The 16,749-nt window shown below is 42.1% G+C and overlaps 3 protein-coding genes across 3 annotated transcripts; 1 reads left to right on the forward strand and 2 right to left on the reverse strand.

Moving 5' to 3' along the window:
• The first annotated feature begins 3,467 nt into the window (after nt 1–3,467).
• Nucleotides 3,468–15,877, forward strand: LOC115768847. The gene is made up of 6 exons (XM_030713546.1): nt 3,468–3,558; nt 12,582–12,735; nt 12,807–12,934; nt 13,636–13,783; nt 14,295–14,417; nt 14,496–15,877. Exons 1-6 carry the CDS (start codon nt 3,481–3,483, stop codon nt 15,875–15,877), a joined length of 2,013 nt encoding a protein of 670 aa, XP_030569406.1. The 5' UTR covers nt 3,468–3,480.
• LOC115768848 (farnesol dehydrogenase-like) lies at nt 5,742–6,688 on the reverse strand. Its single transcript, XM_030713547.1, has 2 exons — nt 6,083–6,688; nt 5,742–6,013 (listed from the first exon to the last, which is right to left on the reverse strand). Exons 1-2 carry the CDS (start codon nt 6,653–6,655, stop codon nt 5,834–5,836), a joined length of 753 nt encoding a protein of 250 aa, XP_030569407.1. The 5' UTR covers nt 6,656–6,688; the 3' UTR covers nt 5,742–5,833.
• LOC115768849 (farnesol dehydrogenase-like) lies at nt 8,693–9,650 on the reverse strand. Its single transcript, XM_030713548.1, has 2 exons — nt 9,044–9,650; nt 8,693–8,986 (listed from the first exon to the last, which is right to left on the reverse strand). The coding sequence occupies exons 1-2, from the start codon at nt 9,614–9,616 to the stop codon at nt 8,807–8,809; spliced, it is 753 nt and encodes a 250-aa protein (XP_030569408.1). The 5' UTR covers nt 9,617–9,650; the 3' UTR covers nt 8,693–8,806.
• Nucleotides 15,878–16,749: the final 872 nt, after the last annotated feature.

Below are 16,749 nucleotides of genomic sequence, written 5' to 3' on the forward strand. Positions count from 1 at the left end.
AAATTAAAGACAACAAACAAAATCAACAAAAATCTACAAAATAAGGTAGTAAAAAAAAGTGTGTAAACTTTATAGGTAGACAATTTACCGTTGTTAAATCGCATTTCCATTGATTCGTTGTCGTTGTTGTTGTTGTTGTTGTTGTTGTTGTTGATGTTTTAAACAATTTACAGTTCTGCGCGCGATTCTGACCGCATTTTTGCGCTTCAATTCAAAGGCAACAACAGCAACAACAAGAACAACAACGACAAGCAACAACAATGGCATGTGGCAGCTGCCAACTGTATCTGTATCTGCATTTTGTATCTGTATCTGTAGCTTGTATCTTGTATCTTTTATCCAGCAGCTGCTGCCCATCTGGCTTATTGTGTGCCCGGCTTTTGTTCGAATACGGCCCACAAATCGATTAAAAGCCGCTTCGCGCACACAATTTCGATTTCATTTTCACCTGTTGTTACCAGCGAAACCCGCTGCCCTCCCCTCCCGCGTAAGCTCCAACTCCATTGGCGGTAAAAGTGTGCAAATACAGGTAATCATAAAAGAGAAAAATAAACACAACTACGCATAGCTGGACTTGATTTTGTTTGTGCTTTGCTTTTATTATTATTGCTCCAATGTGGGCTGGTCCGTTGCTCTGTTTGACTGACTGACTGATTGACTGACTGATTGATTGATTGATTGCTTGCATGACTCACCATATGTCGGTGAATTGTCTTTCAAATTTCTGAGCAACGGCAGTGAAAGTGCGCCTGCTGCTTGATCAATAGAAATTTGAGAACTGAACAACTTCCTGACAAAAATATTTGGCAATTTTTTAGCTCTTTTAGAAAACCTCGCAAGAGTTCAAACTTTTGCAAACTTTTGTGCATAAGACTCAGTTTTAAACAGATTTTAAATTGAGCTTAATTAGTTGCCTCAAACTTGGCTGATTTCCCACTCTAACTGCATCATGTCAACTTTTTAAGTTGTGTTTAAACATTTTTCGAAATATTTTTTTAGACTCTTCGAACTCTTCGAAATGTTTTCCAAAAACTTGCAACATTTCAGGCGCAATATCAAATCGTTCTTGAATTGATTCCTAGATTAATTTATCCCCAGATTTGTTGAACATTTCAACTGGTTCAGGTACTGTATTCTCTTCCCTATATATGTATCTCTTATCTCAGGACTTCTTCTTACTCTCTTTACATTTTCTGCCATGTCAGATCTGTGCATTATCTCTTGATTATCTAAATTGTATTGATGTGCTTATTTTTATAATTTCTTTTGTAATTTTTTATTTATGTTCAACTGAAGTTCGTTGAAATTATGCCCGCACAATATCATAAGCCAAATTGCTTGGCCAGCTCACGCTTTTGGGGCGTTAACACTATTCGCGGCGCTGTTTTTGGCAACGGAGCAAGCAGCGGGAATTGGGCTGTGGCCCCTGGCCTGTGGGCCAGTGGCCCCCACTTGATCCGAGAAACGGGTTTCAATTTTGGGTCCACTAAAATTAGCCGCCTTGTCGTTTATTAAATTTCAGTTTGTTTATTGCTGCCTGTTCAAAGCGGCATCGAGCCCCAAAGATGTGCCACAGACAATTTGGTTGGATCCGTTGCAGGAATTATTTGGGTATGCCAATGAACGAGATGCTGAGACATGGGAAATCTTTTCCTTAAACCTGTTTCTTGACATTCCGAAGTTTGCACATTTCAACCATTACGATAACTATCGATAACTTTCGCTAATTGCAACCATAATATGATATTTAAAATATCGGTTAATCGTTTATCGCTTTTCGATTTGTCCACAAATGGAACCTTAAGCAGGCATCGACTAATTATTTATACGGGAAAAACACTGCAATTTATACAATTTCATGTCCTTTTTGCATTTCTATACAATAACTAGCGATAACTATCGATAAATATCATATAGCTTTATAAGTGCAACCCTTGCTGTCTGCACAATTTATCAAGTTCGATAACTTTCGATAACTCTCTATATCAATCGATCCCATCATAATTTCTAGCAACTTGTAGCTACGTATTTGCACATTCATTTCGCAATCACGCTTATCGATAACCATTCAGATTTCTGCCTAATGATCAATTTTGATAACTCTCTATATCAATCGATCCCATCATAGCAACTTGTAGCTAAGTTTTTGCCCAATCATTTCGCATTCAAATACTTACTTTAAATAGTTTATCGCTTATCGATAACTGTACAAGTGCAATCCTTGCAGCGTTCGACTAATTTTTGCGGCTCGCTTTTCCAACCTCGCCGTTTTGTGGGTCACGACGAACTGGACCAAGCGTGAGAGACAGTCAAAATGCATTTCGCACTTGGCATTCGCATTCGTCAAGCTCTCCCAGCACATTTTCGCAATTGGCCAATTTCTTTTCATTAGCCGCATTCGCCACGCCACCCACTCAGCCACTCACGCCAACTCTCGCCTGCCACTAAGTGGCTGTTGCAAGGTGCCGCACAGTGGGTCAGAATGCGCAAATCTTGCCAGCAAAAAACAATAATATTGTTTCTCTATTAAAAGGCAATTGCTTGCTTGAAGAATTAAATTAAAAGACTTGGGTGTATTTTTATATGTCAAGTTTCTATTCGGTTCATTTATAAATGAAAACTTCAACAAATCATGTTGTATAATATATGAAATTATAATGAAATATGTATATAAAATATTATGTGATTGTTTATTATTTGTTTATTCGTTGAGCAATTATTAAGTGCCTATCAGAGATAGATTCGCATTGGGTCTGGTCAGTTCTGAACGACCTCACAATCTCTAAATGCATTATTGCGACTTCGATAACAGTGTGCACTTGATATTTTCATTTATTTTAAATGTAGCACAAACATCATCATGCTGACACTTAATAGACCCTTTCTTATCTCAGCTCTTGAGCTTCGAGTCGTTTGTTGCATAACACATTCATTTATAAGCTAACTAACTTTTCAGTAAAAATGCTTCACTTGGATATTCCAGCCTTTAGAAATTGGAATCTTTTAAAAATTTCAATCGAAATATGTTCTTTTTGGAGTTTCTTTTAGAGACCCCATAAGAGTATCCAATATAAATTTAATTCAATTTCAAATACATACAGTGTATCAGAAATAGAAATCTATTTACTTTAGCGACTACGAAACTTCATGGAGTTCTTAAGATTTCAAATCTTTTAAAAGATAAAGTTATAAAGATAAAGATTTAATAAGGAATTTAACGATGTTAACCGGGAAGTGTTCGTCGCACGGTTAAAGCTCAATTGAAATTCTGTTTTTCGTTGCACTAACAACCATATTGAACCACTGTGCGGCTCTGCGCCGTTCAAGCCAGAGCGAATAACAGATGCGACAGACACTTGCCCCGCCATTGTGATGACATTTTGATGTACGGCATATGCTTTGAATCTGATTATTTAACCAGATCTTCTTGTTGTTCTCGCTTTCTTTTGCAGATATAGCCGCAGCGCCCACATCGCCAGCATGTGGAGCCCACAAAAAGGTCCTACACGGCTGTGGGACCTTAGATTTAGTAGCTGTATATTTATTTTACATTTAATGGTGAGTACAATTTGAAACTAAATAAAAATTAAGTTTGGGAAAGAGAAAAGCTGTATATTTTATGAATATATATTTATTTACACGAGCAATAAATAAAGTATAGATTCTATACGAATCTTATAATAGTGTTCTTATATGGAACAAAGTATATAATAATACAAATATTTTGTTAGAAGGCATATAAGTATTATATATGTGTGTGTATGTATGTGTGTGTGTGTGTGTGTGTGTGTGTGTGTGTATGTGTGTGTGTTAGTGTATGCATGCATGTATGTATGAATTTATGAAGATATGTGTGCATCCATGTTTCTAATAGCAAACGCAAATTTAAATAAAACGAATTTCTGCCAAGAGCTCTTCTCCTCGATTCTCAAGAATTGAAGTAGGCCCGGCAGTTTCTCATGCTTAGCTAGTAGTGTAGGGATTTTTGTTGCTATTTTTTTGTTGTATTTCTTATGTATTATTTTTTGTTTATTCGTTGTATGTATGTAGGGTTGCATGTATGTATGTATATACACATACATTCATATATATATATATATAAAGGTGTATACATAAATGAACATGCATACATATATACATATGTATATCAAACATATATGTATGTGTAAATGCATGCATACAAACATACATGCATGCATGTATATATGTATGTATGCACATATATAATATGTATGTATGTTTGTATTTATGTATGTATGCATCCGGGCATGTATTCACATGCTTGCATACATGCACGCATGCATCCATGCTTACATATATACATGCACGCATGCATACATATTTGCGTACATACATGCACGCATGCATACATATTTGCATACATACATGCACGCATGCGTACATGCTTGCATATATAAATGCACGCATGCGTACATGCTTGCATATATGCATGCACGCATGCATACATGCTTGCTTATGTACATGAACTCATGCATGCATGCTTGCATACATGTTTGCATATATACATAACAAACATGCACACATGCAAACTTAAAACTTCGTTCAAAAACTCGTTGAATCGAATTTCCATAGAGGTAGAATGGATTTTCCAAAATTCTAAACATCCATCAGATGAATTCTGACAAAGATCTTTGAAAATGAGTTTGAGACCGATCGGATGGAAAGCCATATTTCGATAGAATTTGTTCAACGATCTTGGACAATCAGTTTTAAATCTATCATCTATTAATATTTATCACTCACCTACCACTGCGAATCTACACACAATTTACAAATATTTATAATTAACTCGATCATTGATCTAGACAAACATTGATTGTGCAGCTTATACGCACTATATCTTATCAAGAGCATATGATATGGCAAATCGAACGCTTTAAATTTTAAATGCTGAGTCACATATGGACGCCCTTTAAACACTGAGAGAGGCACTGATAGCGAAACAGAGAGAGCGAGAGGGAGAGAGAGGGATATTAAGATAGTGAAATAGACAGAGACAGAGATAGAGATTTAGAGAGAGGGACAGAATGTGAAAAGATACGATCGGATCAATATGTTTTGTAGTGTTTTTACCTACCTATTACAATACCCTATACCCCATAAAATAATGGGTATTATGGTTTTTGTATATGCAAATCTCTAAGTTGTACAATTATAGAAAAATGCTTCGATTTTACCGATTTAACCCCGAAAAAGACCCATTTTTATATAAAAATGTACCAAAATTTATAAATTTCCTTTTTTTATTTGAACATCAATTAAGTAAATCGATGGAACAGATACTCTTTGCATGTTTACTGTATTCCTGTCGAGTGTTAACAGTTTCGAAACGATGTTGATCAAACTGGGTATTACAAAGATATATCTTTTTATAGATCGCAACCTGCGGATTTTAACAATATAAATTATAAAGAAGTTGCGAATTTTTTATCAGAGTCTGCCGAATCGGAGGGGCTATCGGTCAAAAAAGTTTGCAATACTAAAACTTGTTTCTTTTAATAGATATCTTAACCAAAGTTGCCAATAGAGAGAGCTCTAATGCTACTCCCCGACATTGTACTGCAACATGATATATACATGATATATATACTATATATATTATATATATAAATAAACTTAGTTTTGCCGGGTTCTCAGTTGTTCCAAACTCAATAATTATTAAATTTTCAATTGTTGAAAGGAAAAGATAAGTTGTTGTAAAATGTAATCAAAGATCATAATTATTAACAAAAAAAAATATATTAAATAAATATAGTTTTACAAGGAGCCTTCTATAGGGTATCTATATATGCAGTGCATCCATTTGTCGAACTTAGAATCTCTCGCCCATGGGCTTGATCGTGAGCTCATGTATTTGGACATTCGGCGGTGTTTGAATGCAATAAGAGATCGCATCGGCGACATCCTCGGACCGCAACATGGGAAAATCGCCGACATTCTCCAAAAGGGTCTTGTCAATAATTTCGGTATCCACACCGCCGGGACTAATGCTCTATAGTGGCAAAAGCACAGTGTTAAACTAATCGATATAGATAGAGAGAGTATGTCATGTGCGACTCACTGTGATCTTTATTTTGGTGCCCTTGTTGAGGAACTCCTGGCGGAGCACCTCGGTCAGTGCGGTGATCGCATGCTTGGATGGCGCATACATATTAAGGCTCATATTCGGCACAATGGGCACCGAGTGTCCGGCAATGCTGTTCACGATGACGACATGTCCGTCGTTGACCTTGCGCCGCTCCAACGAGAGAAACGCCTCGCGCGTGCACCAGGAGACGCCGAGCACGTTGGTGTCCAGTATGGAGCGCAGATCGGCGCTGTTGCCCGCGCTGATGATTTTGGTGTGACGCACAATGCCCGCATTATTGATCAGCACATCGGCGCCGCCGAGCTGTTTGTCGATCCAGGCGAAGGTATCGATCACCTGCTGCTCCACGCTCACATCGCACTTGCGGTAATGGAAGCGCTTCGCCTGATCCGCGGGCAGCTTCGCCTTCAGCTCCTGCAGCCGATTCTCGCGACGCGCCAGACCCACCACGACCAAGCCCTTGGCCACCAAATCCTTGCAGCAGGCCGCACCAATGCCCGAACTGGCGCCAGTTACCACGGCCACACGATTCAACCAACGATCCATTTTCTTCAATATATTTATGTGTCCGGCTGGCAAGCTAACGACGCTTTGACTGAACGCCTATGTCTCCGGCGGCATCAGTTTTATAGCGCAACTGGTTCTGCGTGAGCAGCTGATCGCCCAGCCCGGCACACCCACCTGCCGGACCCCTCGCTGTGGCGAGCGTAATACGTATATGCAGGTATCTAAATGTTCGTTTCGAAAAGAGTCGCGTCATGCTGATAGCACTATAACCCACTGCCCACTTGATAGAATCTAACCTTGACTCGCTCGCTGTCTATTTGCTTGGGAGAGGGTCGTTCGGCTCCTCCTCTCTCTCTCTATCTCTCTTACTATCTAGCTCTCTGTGCGATTTGATGATTGTCCGAAATGGCTATCATTATAAGAAGCTAGTTTTGTAGCCCAATTTCGCAAGAGGCTAGTAAAATCAAGACGAAATTCGATTTTTCTGGAATGTTTTATATGAAAACAATCAGTTTCATTAAGTATATTTATACATATAATATATAATCATTATTTATGATCAGCTATAGTTATAAAAACTGATCATATCATTGTACGTTTTTCCTGACTAGAATGTAAAAGTGCGCCTTTGTTTCGTATTTGCTGATCTTTAAAAATATTGAAAAGATTTCTTTCCTCTCTCTCTCTCGCTTTCTCTGCCTCTCTCTCTGCCTCTCTCACTGCCTCTCTCTCTCTCTCCCTGTCATTCTCATGTGATCCATTTGAAAACTGGACTGTTTAGCTGCGAGGGTGTTCAATAGTCGGCTTGCATGAAAATATACCTTTTCATTGATATTCTCATTCGTTGACCAGATAAGAATTATATATATTGTTCCCCTTAAAAATGGCTGAAAGGGTATATTTGGCTTGTGGAAAAGTATGTAACAGGCAGAAGAAAGCATATATCACGATCAAGTCATGTTTCCCTACAAGAGGGGCTTAAGGGGTGAATTGGACTTGTGCAAAAGTATGTAACAGACAGTTGAAATCTAGATCTAACTAGCTGAGCTGTTTTGGTCATGTTCCCCTTACAAATGGGTAAAAGGGTATATTGGGCTTTTGTATCAGGCAGAAGAAAGCTATTTCTAGATATTTGTCTGCCCGTTTCAGCTATTAGAAAAGCTACGGACTTGAAATTAGAATTATATATTTTTTTAATATCATATTTTCACAATATCTCTTCCCAATTTAAGAAACCAATCGATCAAAATTGATTTTGAGACTTGTCTTTTTAGGCTTGTCTTCTTGGTATCCAGATTTTGATAAAAGAAAACCCTATTTCTTAAAGCCTTGCTTCTTGATAAATAAACACTTTGGTGTGAGATGCCTAAGACCTGAAATTGTCATGACGATCGGACTACAAGCTCCGAGGAAGTACAGCTGCAGCCTGTCCATGTTGAAGCTAAAAGCTAGAATGTTGGTTAAGGGTAACTGCACTTCGGACACACCCGAAGCTTACTTGTTAATTTCAATTTCATTTCGTATGCTTCTCATGCGAAATTGTTTGGGAATGTTTTTGCTTGTTGAAAGCTGAAAATAAACTTTTGATTCGTGACGCAATAAAACAAAATTCATTTAATAAGCATGACTTACAAATTCTTACGTATATTCTTGCGCCCAGTGTAGACGAACATACACGCATACCCATAAGCTGGTAGGCAATTAAAAACACGTTTGGCATACCCTGTGTTCGGGCAGCAAGGGATTTGTGATTCATGAGTGCAGTTGACTTTTAATGTTTAACTAGAATAAACATAATCTATTAAAAGTTGATTTAATATGCAGAATTTAATTTCCGGCTAGAGAACTGAGGCAGCTACAGGGTACAGCCTAGTCGACTACTCTACATATTTAGCTGGAAATTTAACGTCTCAATCTCAGTGCATTTTTGTTTAAGTACTGACTTAACTGACTTCTGTTTGAGGACATCTTCCAACATTTACCTGGTGGCTTCCTGTTTGTCTAGCTTTCCACTTGTCAAAAATAAAACACACTTTTTAGTGAAATACAATCATATATTATAATGACTGAACTAAAAAAAAAATTGTGATAAATATAATTTGACTTGGACCTTCCATATTGGAGCTATTATCTTATGTCATGCGAATAGTTCCGAGTCTTATACAGAGTATCTATAGCCTTGGGATGACCTTAGAACTTCTCGCCAATGGGCTTGATCGTGAGCTCGTGTATTTGAACATTCGGCGGTGTCTGAATGCAATAGGAGATCGCATCGGCGACATCCTCGGACCGCAACCGGGGAAACTCGCCAAGGGAGGACAAGTTGCTCGTATCAATAATTTGCGTATCCACAGCGCCGGGACTTATGCTCTACGGTAGAAAGCAGACATAAAGTAATTGTTATAGGGTATGTCAAGTGCGACTCACTGTGATCTTTGTCTTGGTGCCCTTGTTGAGGAATTCCTGGCGAAGCACCTCGGTCAGTGCGGTGATCGCATACTTGGACGGCGCATACATATTGAAGCTCATATCCGGCACAATGGGCACCGAGTGTCCGGCAATGCTGTTCACGATGACGACATGTCCGTCGTTGACCTTGCGCCGCTCCAACGAGAGAAACGCCTCACGTGTGCACCAGGAGACGCCCAGCACATTGATGTCCAGTATGGAGCGCAGATCGGCGCTGGACTCCGAGTTGAGGATTTCGGTGTGCAGCATAACGCCCGCACTATTGACCAGCACATCGGCGCCGCCCAACGTCTTGTCGATCCAGGCGAAGGTATCGATCACCTGCTGCTCCACGCTCACATCGCACTTGCGGTAATGGAAGCGCAACGCCTGATCTGCGGCCATGTTCGCCTTCATCAGCTGGAGTTGATTTTCGCGACGCGCCAGACCCACCACGATCATGCCCTTGGCCACCAAATCCTTGCAGCAGGCCGAACCAATGCCCGAACTGGCGCCGGTTACCACAGCCACACGATTCAACCAACGATCCATATTCTTAAGTATTCCTTCTTTCTGTGACCGACTGGAGAGCTAGCAAGACTTTGACTGAACTCTAAATTCGAGCGTCGAGTCACTTTTATAGCGCAAACGGTTGTGCGTGAGCAGCTGTTTACCTGCGCCGCCCCGCCACACCCATCCCGCCCACTGTTCGTGATGGGAAAGGTAAGACATAACATAGGTAGCTAAATATTTAATTTGAAAAGTGTCGCGTCATTCTGTTAGCGCAATTAGCCGCTGTCCGCTCGATAGAATCGAGCCTCGACTATGTTGTCTGCTTAGGGTCATTAGGCCTCTCTCCCTCTCTATCTCCATCTCTCTCGCGCTCTGAACAGGTTTAATAATTTGACACAACTGACTGCTTTGCAGATGATTCAAATGACTCACACATTCATTCGGGCTTCCAGTTCACATTTAAGTTGTATCTCTACCTAAGCCAACCAAGGGAGGTCTCAGATACAAATTAACTTTATGTGCGTGGCTTAAGAAAGCGCTTCAGAAGGTTGCCTCAAAGTGATTTTCAATGTATTTCACTTGAAAAATATTCGGGCATCAGTTTTCTTATCGATTGTTATTTTATGGCATGCTCTTGACCTTGATACAAGGCTCAAAATTGGGATCGTCAAGGTCAGGACTTAATGTCCTTGTTGACATATGCCATATGTTGGGTTTCTTGAAAATATCTTGGAAAACAGAACACTTTGCCATACTAAAACTCATTTTCCGATCAATTCTTGCTAAATTGCTTTATATAAACATTTAAGCAGCATAGTTTAAAAAGTAAATGCCGGATTTTGTTAAGAAATCTTGATAAACAATAAAACTTGTTTTTCGATAAACAATAAAGTCCATCTTCGACCGATCGTTCCCTTGGCAGACATATAATATGGTGAGATTGTTTGCTTACAATATATATTAATGAACAATAAAGTTTTCCATGCAAGAAGCTCCGTTTCGACCGATTGCTCCGATGGCAGCTATAAAGTAGTATATAATCCGATGTTGATCAGATTTGGCTCATATATAAACAGCATAGTTGAAAAGTAAATGCCTGGACTGATCAATATGTCTTAGAACCCAAAAAAAAAAACTAATCCATAAAAGAAGTTAGTTTTCTGCTTGTCCATAAGATTTTAAATATATAAACCTTTATATGCCGCATTTGTGAATTGTGAATCTAGCTTGAAAAACAAAATACTACTCCATACAAGAAGCTAGAAGGAGACTAGTTTGCTTAGAAAGAGACAGTCGGAGACGAGGAGAGCTGGACAGACGGACAGACGGACGGACGGACAGATGGACGGACGGACATAGCTGTATCAACTCGGCTGTTGCTGCTGATCTAGAACGTAAATGGATCAGATATTATCAGATATGTCTCCTTCATGCTCAAATTATAATATCCTCTGCAAGGGTATTCAATATATGCCCAATGGAAATGTGACCTTTTGAAGGTGATTTGCCGCCCTTCAAAAAACAAACGAAAATAAATCATAATAGATACTTCAGCTGAAAGTTAAGTTCTCTGTTGCCGAGCGTAATCCATGTGGCCCCGCATTGTGGACGCTGCAGACAATTTGGCACCGCCTTTTGGCCAACTGGATAGGGTAGCAGAAGCAGGGGCAGGAGCAGAAGCTGGAGCAGGGGCAGAGGCACGGGCAGGGGCAGCGGCAGCTGTCGTTCATAATTTTGAATGGTGCTTTTCGCGTGGCGAATGGTTATCAACTTTTACTGCAAGTGCAGCAAGAAATTGCATTTTGGCCCGTTCGATTAAAGCCAAGACCAGCCTGGCCCCGTCTAGGAGCTGCCGGGCAGCCAGCTTTGCGGCAAGTATGCAAATCCAGCCAGCTAGACGAGTTGCACGGCAACGGCAACGGCAGCTGCTGCGGCTGCGGCTGGAATTTGCTTTCTCGATGCCTGGCAACAATTGCAAAACAAATCTAAAGAGGAAACTTGGCGCATTGCATTTCGTTTTTATTGGCAACATGTTTGGCGGGGCCAACAAGTGCAATTAAGCCAAAAACATCAATAAACTGATGTGCATTGTGTGCGGCAGCCGCCAAGGCCGCGGCTGTGGCAGCCAACGCTAATTTTAAGGAGTCGGGTTAACGCCCGCGAATCGCAATCAAGGCAACTAACTAACTAACTAACTCACCAACAAATTCCAACATGCAGGGGGCAGGCTGCGGAAAGAGCCTCGTACCATTCCAGTTCAGATGCCAGTTGCCAGTTGCCAGTTGTCGGCAGGTGCTGGCAGCAGCAGCAGCAGCAGCAGGTGTCAAGTTTGCCAGTGGGAATCGCGTTAATTAGAAATTATAACGGGCTACATATCGTTGTCAGTCGCATCAGTTAAGAGATCTAGAAATGCACGAACATAAAACTTTCTCAAAAAAAAAATAAATTATATCCAGAAAAGTCAATTAAGTGCGCTGCGAAATGTTCAAGTTATTTACAGCCTTGATCGTTTCCCACATTTCGCACACTGCCCAACTGTTTGTCCCAATCTAAATGCAAGTTAACTATCTCTGCGCATGTAAATCGGCAAAATTGTGCTGAAATTCGATTTATAAAGGGGCTAAAAACGTATTCTTTAAGGCGACGTCAAGCAATTTAATGGGAATTTAACAGACTTTTGTCAGCTGCTTTAAAAAAATGTTTTACAAGCTGGTTAAAAACGTTTACAAGCTGGTTTTAAACTTCCTTTTTTTTAAAAGATAAAATGAACTTCATTGAAAAATGCTTCAAAACTGATCTTTTCACAGTCTACTTTACAAGCTGGTTGTAAGTTCCTGTAAGATGTCTTGCAACTTATGTAAGAAAAATAGCGTGAATATATTTGTAAATAACTGAAGCCTCGTTTATCTGTATTTACTTCAATTAGTGTCTGAGCGATATGCTCTATTCTATATAAGACTTTGCTTAAATTTTCGTATCTTTGTTCTTCTATTTTCGCTTACAGTTTAGTTTAGTCATAGCTGGTAATGAACTGTGGCCCATGGATCGGCCAGATGGTATGCCAAACATAGTTTCACTGGAGGTCATGTGTGGTAAGGATCACATGGACGTACATTTGACCTTCTCCAATCCCTTCGAAGGCATTGTTAGCTCCAAAGGTGCGTACGACAAGACCAGGCACTAATTATAGCCGAACTTTATTCAATGTTTTTTTTTTTTTTTTTAACAGGACAACACAGTGATCCGCGTTGTGTGTATGTGCCACCATCGACGGGCAAGACGTTCTTCTCGTTCCGCATCTCGTACTCACGCTGCGGCACCAAACCGGATCTCAACGGCCAGTTCTATGAGAATACGGTAAGTGGCACGTCCATTCACATCAAATTTAGCAAATGGGAATACGAAAGCGATCCTTAAAACAAGCTCTTATCAAATACAAACAACTTTCAACATATGATATTTGAGAAGAGAGTGATCGTATAGCATGGGAGAGGGTGATCAATAAAGATTTTGATCGTACATTAAGGGAAGATCGACAAACAGAGTGATCGTACATCAAGAATGGAATCTACCCTGTGGCTCGTAGATGAACGATCTGAAGTCAACGATCAATCATTGAGAGGCATCTTAGGAAAAGTAGTTGTACATAAATTACTACTGAAGAGTGATCAAGAGTGATCGAAATGCCATGATATTTGTGAAGAGAATACGATCACGATTTAAATACTGAGTCCCTTAATCATACACCATGCTATCCATGGGACCATCAAACGCAGCTGTAATTAAATGCTGGCAAAAGCGATCCTCGAATCTGTGATCAGTGCTCAGTAAACAGGACTCTTCAATGAAGATTCCCAATCATAAAGTTAGCTGCTGCTCATATGCCATAGCAAGCCCATGGGAGCCCATTGAGTTGAGCTGCATAACTGATCACTGATCGCTGATCGCTGATCGCTGATCGCTTTCCCACGTTGCTGCACGCTGTGCATTCACCTGCTCGAGGGCCATTTACTTAACCCGCTAACCGCTAACCGCTAAATGGCATATTGTGACCGCAGGTAGTCGTGCAGTATGACAAGGATCTGCTGGAGGTCTGGGATGAGGCGAAGCGTTTGCGCTGCGAGTGGTTCAACGACTATGAGAAGACCGCCTCCAAGCCCCCGATGGTAATTGCCGATTTGGATGTAATACAGCTTGACTTTCGCGGTAAGTAACGTGGGCCCTTGGCCTTTTCTCTTTCCTTTGCATACCCTGTACCCGTTGGCAAACGGGCATCATGATTTTGTGAACAAGTATGTAACAGACAAAACGATCAAACCATATCCGTCCGTATAAAAACTTGATAATTTATATTGATTATAAGTACGTCATTCCATTAAAATCTTCTTTTAACAATATCTCGAGAACTATAATTGCTTAACACATCAAATTTGGTATGCAGATATTCTTGAAGCATACACACATTAACCAACAAGAGAAACACAAATAGCACACAAGGCTACCGAGTTATTAGAAGCTAATTAATAAATATATTAATTAAATTAAAAGAAAAAGTATACCTCTTTCTTTTTACTTCTACTTCCGAGTGACCGAAGCTGTGTACAGGGTATCTGCTAGTCTGACAGCTCTTCTCGTTTACCTTTTCAATTAGCTGACCCCAAAAATTCGAAAAAATAACATTTTGTCTGCTGCTCTCTCTCCCCTTCGTCTCGCGCAGGCGATAATGTTGATTGCTGGATGGAGATACAGCATGGCAAGGGACCCTGGGCGCCGCCGGTGAGCGGCATTGTACCACTGGGATCGACGCTCACCCTGGTGGTGGCCATCAACGACTATCGCGGTAAGTGGCCAGCAGCAAATCGAGCAGTTCCTGCCCCCCAACTAACGAGTCTCTCTCTCTCTCTCTTTGTCTGTCCAGGTGAATTTGATATGCGCGTCAAGTCGTGCGTCGCCTCGGACGGCTCGGGACATGTCATCAATCTATCGGATGAGTTTGGCTGTGTGCTGCGTCCCAAGATGATCTCACGCTTCCTCAAGGCGCGCGCTCCCGATGAGCGCGCCACGGTCATAACTTACGCCTTCTTCCATGCCTTCAAGTTTCCGGATGCGCTCAGCGTGCACATCAAGTGCAAGGTCGAGATTTGCCGACACGGCTGCCTGGATCACTGCCAGAACACGGCGGCCGGCGAGGGCCTGGGTCCGGCCATTGGCAATGCCCACGAGCGCAAGGATGTGCACATCGGTGATGCCATGGGCAGCAGCAGCAACAATGATATGCACAGAGATCTGGCCATGCCGCCGGCCAACCTGGGTCACGGTCCGCAGCCCGGACACCACGGCCTGGGCATGGGCTTGGGCATGGGCATGGGCATGGATCATGACATCTTCTACGAGGACATCATACACGATCACAAACAGACCATGGGCGGCGGTGCTGGCGGCGGCGGCGGGCCTGATCTGTACGAGGAGAAGAGCGGCAATCTGCAGCCGCGACCCGTGCACGAGGATCCCGATGAGGAGGCCGATCTGTCCGATCTCTTTGGCGACGATGATCTGAGCGACATGGATGGCGACGGCGAGCGCTATTTGGGACTTAAGAAGAGCGGCAAATTTCCGCACGGCCCCCGCCAGCTGGAGGCGCAGAAGCGCATGGGCGTGCCCATGGCCGGACCGCGCTCTCTGGAGCCGAACTCGGAGCTGGATGATGTGCCGCGTCCCGTTTACCGGCCACAGGCGGAGGCATTGAAACAAACGCGTGACGATCACATTGATCTCGACGAGCCGAATGTCAACAGCTCCACAGAGTCGACGGCGACGCAGACGCAGACACAGACGCCGCAAGGCAGCAGCCGCCGGCGTCGTCGATCCTTGGTCATAGCGGATCGCAAGGTGCGCAGCGCCGATGTCGGCGTCAGCGGGCTGTACGATGTCATCTCTGAGGCGGATCTGGCCTTCTCGCCGGACTCCAAGCAGGAGGCGGTCACCGTCTTTCAGGGCAAGATCAGCGAGGAGGTCGTCTACGGCATTTGCATGCCGGTGCCCGGCTTCAGCATACTCTTCATCGTGGTCATCTCGGCGACCATTGTCTCGGCGCTAATCGCCGGCTCGCTGCTCTATCGCTATCAGCTGCAGAAGGAGGCGCTCGAGAAGCAGACGCCCATGCCCGTGCCGGGCACACTGGCCTCCTGGATGACGCTGCGCCTCTTCCGCTTGCGACACCTGCAACAACAGCAGCAGCAGCAACAACAGCAGCAGCAACAGTTGCCCAGCGCCGCTGCTGGCCATGAAACGGTGCAGTGAGGGATCGCTTCTAGTTCCCTGTCCCTGTCCCTGTCCCTGCCCCCTCAAGTCTAGCCCTAATCCTGCTGCAACAGTTTTAACTTATTTATTTATACTATATATATTTTTTTTGTTTTTTTTGTTTAACCACAAAGAAAATGTCCTACTGACTGGCGGGTCTTGCACCTGCACCTTTTCCAAACACAGCACAGATAGAAGACAAATTAAGTAAAAGAAGTAGCCACAAAGATAGAGAAGAAACAGAATGGAATGGAACACGTTTTCAGTTCAGTCGATCATTCGTTAGTTACCCACAAAACAAGCGAGGAAACGCAATGGAATGGAACATGCCTGCAATTGAGTAGAAACCGAATGGAATGGAATGCAATGGCGTTGATCAAGCTTTCTTTCACTCCTTAGCTTTGGAATTAAAATAGAAAACAAAATAGAATGGAGCATGAGAAACAGAATGGAATGAAACAGACATCCGACGATGTCCAAATTCGTTAGTTAGTAACAGCGAGAAAGAGAGCTGGAACAAAGCGGAATTTAGTATATTTTCAATTCATTCGCAAGTTAGAGAAGAACAGAAACATAATGAAATGGAACATTTCGTTAGCTAGAATAAATAGATCAAAGTTCAACATGCTTCGGCTCATGTCTGACAAATAGATAGAAGGGAACGGAATGGCATAAAACACGCTCGTGCTCACTTTAAATCCTTTTCAGTCCTTAGTTAGCCGCTCGGAAAGTGGGAAAAGCGAATGGAATGCGACGTGAATTGATTCTTGCGCTAGCTGGCCACAGAGACAATGTGGAATGGAACACGTATTCGTCCACTCGTTACTTTCTTACTCGTTAGTTTTTTGCTCTCGTCAGCTTAAACGGGCAAC

The sequence above is a fragment of the Drosophila novamexicana genome, unplaced genomic scaffold, assembly GCF_003285875.2.
Source record: "Drosophila novamexicana strain 15010-1031.04,08,12 unplaced genomic scaffold, DnovRS2.1 tig00002052-arrow-arrow-pilon, whole genome shotgun sequence".
Lineage (NCBI taxonomy): Eukaryota > Metazoa > Arthropoda > Insecta > Diptera > Drosophilidae > Drosophila > Drosophila novamexicana.